This window comes from Mastomys coucha, unplaced genomic scaffold, assembly GCF_008632895.1.
Source record: "Mastomys coucha isolate ucsf_1 unplaced genomic scaffold, UCSF_Mcou_1 pScaffold6, whole genome shotgun sequence".
Taxonomy (NCBI): domain Eukaryota; kingdom Metazoa; phylum Chordata; class Mammalia; order Rodentia; family Muridae; genus Mastomys; species Mastomys coucha.
Window position 1 is genome coordinate 75934058 of NW_022196912.1, and position 4264 is coordinate 75938321.

Below are 4264 nucleotides of genomic sequence, written 5' to 3' on the forward strand. Positions count from 1 at the left end.
GAGACAGGCAACCTTCCCCAAATGCAGACCAACCTAAGACACGGAGCCCTCAGGTGGGGGGGTGGAGGTGGGGGTGGGGGGTAATCTCATGACGGGTAAGGCTGCAGGTTTGATGCGGAATGACCTAAGACAGGGGCCCTGGCAGAGCAAAAGCATTCTCTGACTTGCTATATTTGGCCTTCCCTTTTAACTAAACCAAAACGGGGAGATGTGGAGAGCGGTAGAGCTGGAGAGGCATTCGCCTTGACAAGATGGCGCCTACATCCGCTTTCGACTCCTGGTAAACAACTGTTTGCGCATGTGCGTAGAGTGAAAAGGTGCCAAGTCACGGCCCATCCCGGGGCGTCACATGGGGTGATAAGCAAACAGCCAATCATGGGCGGACACGCCGCGCTGTGGTATATATAAGCAGTGCCGATTAGTGGCTCAGGGTCTTCCTCTTCATGATGCAATAAATGCTTGCTCTAGAAGGATCCTAGTGTGTGTGTGTCTTCTTGCTGGCGAGATGACTGTGCGGGCTACATTCAACTAGTAAATGTACACCTTTCTTTAATAAAGGGATTTTTAATTCAAAAATCCAACTGCGTTCTCTTGACTTCTTGCTCTATGTCTATCCTCTCCTTCCCGCTCCCTTTTTATCCCCATCCTTCCCACCCCCAAGTGCTCACGGCCAGCCTCTACTTCTCTGCTCTCTCTCTCTCTCTGCATTTCTCTGTCTCTATTACCCTTTCATGAATATTATTACTTATATTACTCCATGAATAGAGAATGAACTCTTCTATACTATTAAAAACAACAACAACAAGAACAATAACAACAAATCCAAGCAAATTAACAAAGAAGGACATCAGTATATCTATTTCTAATCTTGGCAAAAAAGTGATATTTAATGAGCAAAAAAGTTTCACTTTCATTTTATTTTGGTTTTCAGATACCAAGGCATGGTTTATAAGTCCAATTTAAAAATGATAGATTAAACTTATGAGAAAGCAGTATAAAAATTTAAGTCCAGAAAAATCAATCTATTTTGACATGATTAATTCTCAATTATTAGTACCAATTACAAAGCTCAGTGCTCCTATTTTTGTTCATACTTCCATGAAGTTATATAATCAATTTTTGCATATTATATTAAATAATACCTCTTTTAACACTGAATGAAATAAATAAATGGTGTGGTTAAAATAGTGTCTTGTGGGAAAAGCAGCATTGTGTTATAAAAGAGTAATCATTTCCTCTTTGACACAGTGAGGCATGTAAGACTTACAAATACATTATTCCACAGGCACATGTCTTCATATTTTAAAAGTTAGCAAGTAGTATAAAAATTAAAATTAAAGTTAAGAGACTGGAGAAGGGATAGGGGGTTTCCAGAGGGCAAACCAGGAAAGGGGATAACATTTAAAATGTAAATAAAGAAAATATCTAATTAAAAATAATAAAAAACATTGATAAACATTGAAAACAAATAGTTTTTAAAGTTGGGCTAAAAGTGAGAGTTATTCAGAGATTACTAGACTTAGTTGTATAATCTTTTACAACTCTGAATATTATATGCATGTGTATTTTTTTAACTTAAAGAATCCTTTAGTAAGTACATGTGAGTACATACTACAGTGAGAATAAATCACTTTTTCTTTTCTTTCCTTTTTTTAAAAAAATTACTGGTTAATTAATTTATTTATTTTTATTAGATATTGTTTTTATTTATATTTCGTGTTATTTTATTTATTTACATTTCAAATATTATTCCCTTTCCTGGATTCCTCTCCAGAAACCCCTTATCTCATCCTCCCTCCCCTTGCTTCTATGAAGGTGCATCCCCACCCACCCATCTACATTCATGCCTCCCTATCTTGGCATTCCCCTACACTGGGGCATTGAGTCTTTACAGGACCAAAGGTCTCTCCTTTCATTGATGTCTGACAAGGCCATCCTCTGCTACATATGTGGTTGGAGACATAGGCCCCTCCATATGTACTCCTTTGTTGATGGCTTTGGCCCTGGGAGCTTTGAGGGGTCTGGTTGGTTGATATTGCTGTTCTTCCAAGTGTGTTTGACTTCCATTTTGAAGAGATGGGTTTCAGTTCTTTATCTGATTTAAACTTACAGAAAATTCTAGAGATATTTATTAAATCCTTCTTCCTTATTTTCCTTATATGCTCTAACTCTAGAATAATTATTCTAAAATAACTAGAGGATGACTGCACATTAATTTTTCTATCTAATTTACAAAGTGTTATTCCACAATGACAACTTTTTATAAAAATAGGCAGCACTTTCTTAACTATGCTCTGTGATGTTTTGTACAATGTCTCTGTCTATTATTATGCTTTGCTTCATTTTTATAGCTCTATTATATTCACAAATCTTTCACTGTCAAGATTTGCAGCCTAAATACATTCCTGAGTTCATGTACTAAAACGAGCAAATGATGCGATATAAAGCAAGGGGAGCCAATAATGCTGAGAATGCTGACTAAATAAAATATCTTTAGCCCAAATTTAAGATGCTACAAATCATAATAGGTTTTCAAAATTAGTTTTCAAGTATTAGTTAGAGTAGATATGCATTTTAGAAAAAGTATGTGAATGTTTCAGCCCAAAACATATAATTTAGGTGCCCTTCTAAGACCTGTCGTGGTTTGAATATATATGATTCTCATAGACTTACATGTTTGTAGGCTTAGCCTATAGAAATGGCACTATTGGGAAGTGTGACCTCATTTGAGTAGTTGTGGCCATTTTGGAAGAAGTTTGCCACTGTAGGGGCAGGCTTTGAGGTCTCCTTTGCTCAAACTCCACCCAGTGTGGAACACAGTCTCCTTTAGCTGCTTTTACATCAAGATGTAAAACTCCCAACTTCTTCTCCAGTACCATGTCTACTGGGATGCTGTGGTGTTTCCCATCATGATGATATAGACTAAGCCTCTGAACTCTAAGACAACCATAATTAATTTTTTCTTTATAAGAGATGTCTTGGTCATTGTGTCTCTTCACAGAGTCTGTGAAGTATGTACTAAATTATTTATAGGAATCACATATATTATTGATATGATTTACTTATAACTATGCATGATATGTGTTTATATGTATGTGTGTGTGCGTGCGTGTGTGTGTGTATTTGTGTGTGTGTGTGATGTTTAGATTTAATTCAACTTAATGTAATCCAGGATCACCTAGGAAAATTTTAGATGAGTACATTTCTTGATCAATTGGCCTGTGATCATGTCTGTCAAGTATGGTTATGATCTAGTTAACTGAGTGAGGTAGGGAGAACCAGCCCACTATGAGTGTGGTGTCAACTGTGAGTGACACCATTCATTAGGTTTGTGTCCTGGACTGTACAAGAATGGACAAAAGCAGATGGGTATCTTGTGTGCGTGTACACATTCTTTCTTTGCTCTAGACTGATGATGTGTTTGTCTGCTCTAAGTTCTTGTCTTGATCTCTCTCTCTCTCTCTCTCTCTCTCTCTCTCTCTCTGATGTTGGACTAAAATTTGAAATTATAAACTGAACAAACCTTGTTTCCCTTACAGTTGCCTTTGTTAAAGTGCTTTATCACTGTGACTGGAGAGGACATGGGGACAAGATACTATTTTTAAAAACATACATGGATATATATATATATATAATAAACACACAGACACACACACAAACACACACACATGTGGACTATGCCAGGGTATAGTTTATTGTGACACAAAGACTCTTTTGTATAAGTTGCATTTTTAAAAATATAATGCTATAAAATTAATGAGATTTTTCTGATTCATGTTATAATAATTTTACACACTAATGCCACAAACTCTGTTATAGAAATAATTTCATGGAAAGAAAATATTTTTAAAGTATTATACAGAGACTTACTTATTTATAGTCTTCTTAATTGTAAATTATATACAATGTATTATAATATTGGTTTTATATTGTGGTATTGTCTCATGATAGCCTGTAATTTGTGATCTCCCTGCCTCAGCCTATCAGTGTCTAAGGAGAAACGTGCACCTTGGACCTGGCTTCCCTGGCACCTTCTCAGTAATACTTTTATTTTTACATTAGATTTATATTTACATTATCCTCTACTATAAATAACACTTCTAGCTTCAACATGTGTCCATATTGCTATAATGCACTGGAATTTGGTATTACTATACATATCATTGTTTTTTTTTTTAACTTAATCAATATCATGTTTTATGACATGGTTATTGTGCTATTTCCTTTTAAATGAAACATAATCTCTTGAAGGGGCTGACAAGAA

At 35.7% G+C, this 4264-nt stretch overlaps 1 protein-coding gene across 1 annotated transcript in view; it reads left to right on the forward strand.

The window, feature by feature from the left end:
- The window catches only part of LOC116081035 (igE-binding protein-like), a gene marked incomplete at its 5' end in the record, with an annotated part of 22162 nt that extends 18557 nt beyond the window's left edge, over positions 1 to 3605 (forward strand). Inside the window, one exon of the mRNA XM_031357719.1 lies at positions 3540 to 3605. Within this exon, the coding sequence (XP_031213579.1) occupies positions 3540 to 3605 (66 nt within the window). The remainder of the gene's footprint in view (positions 1 to 3539) is intronic.
- Between the last annotated feature and the right edge of the window lie 659 nt (positions 3606 to 4264).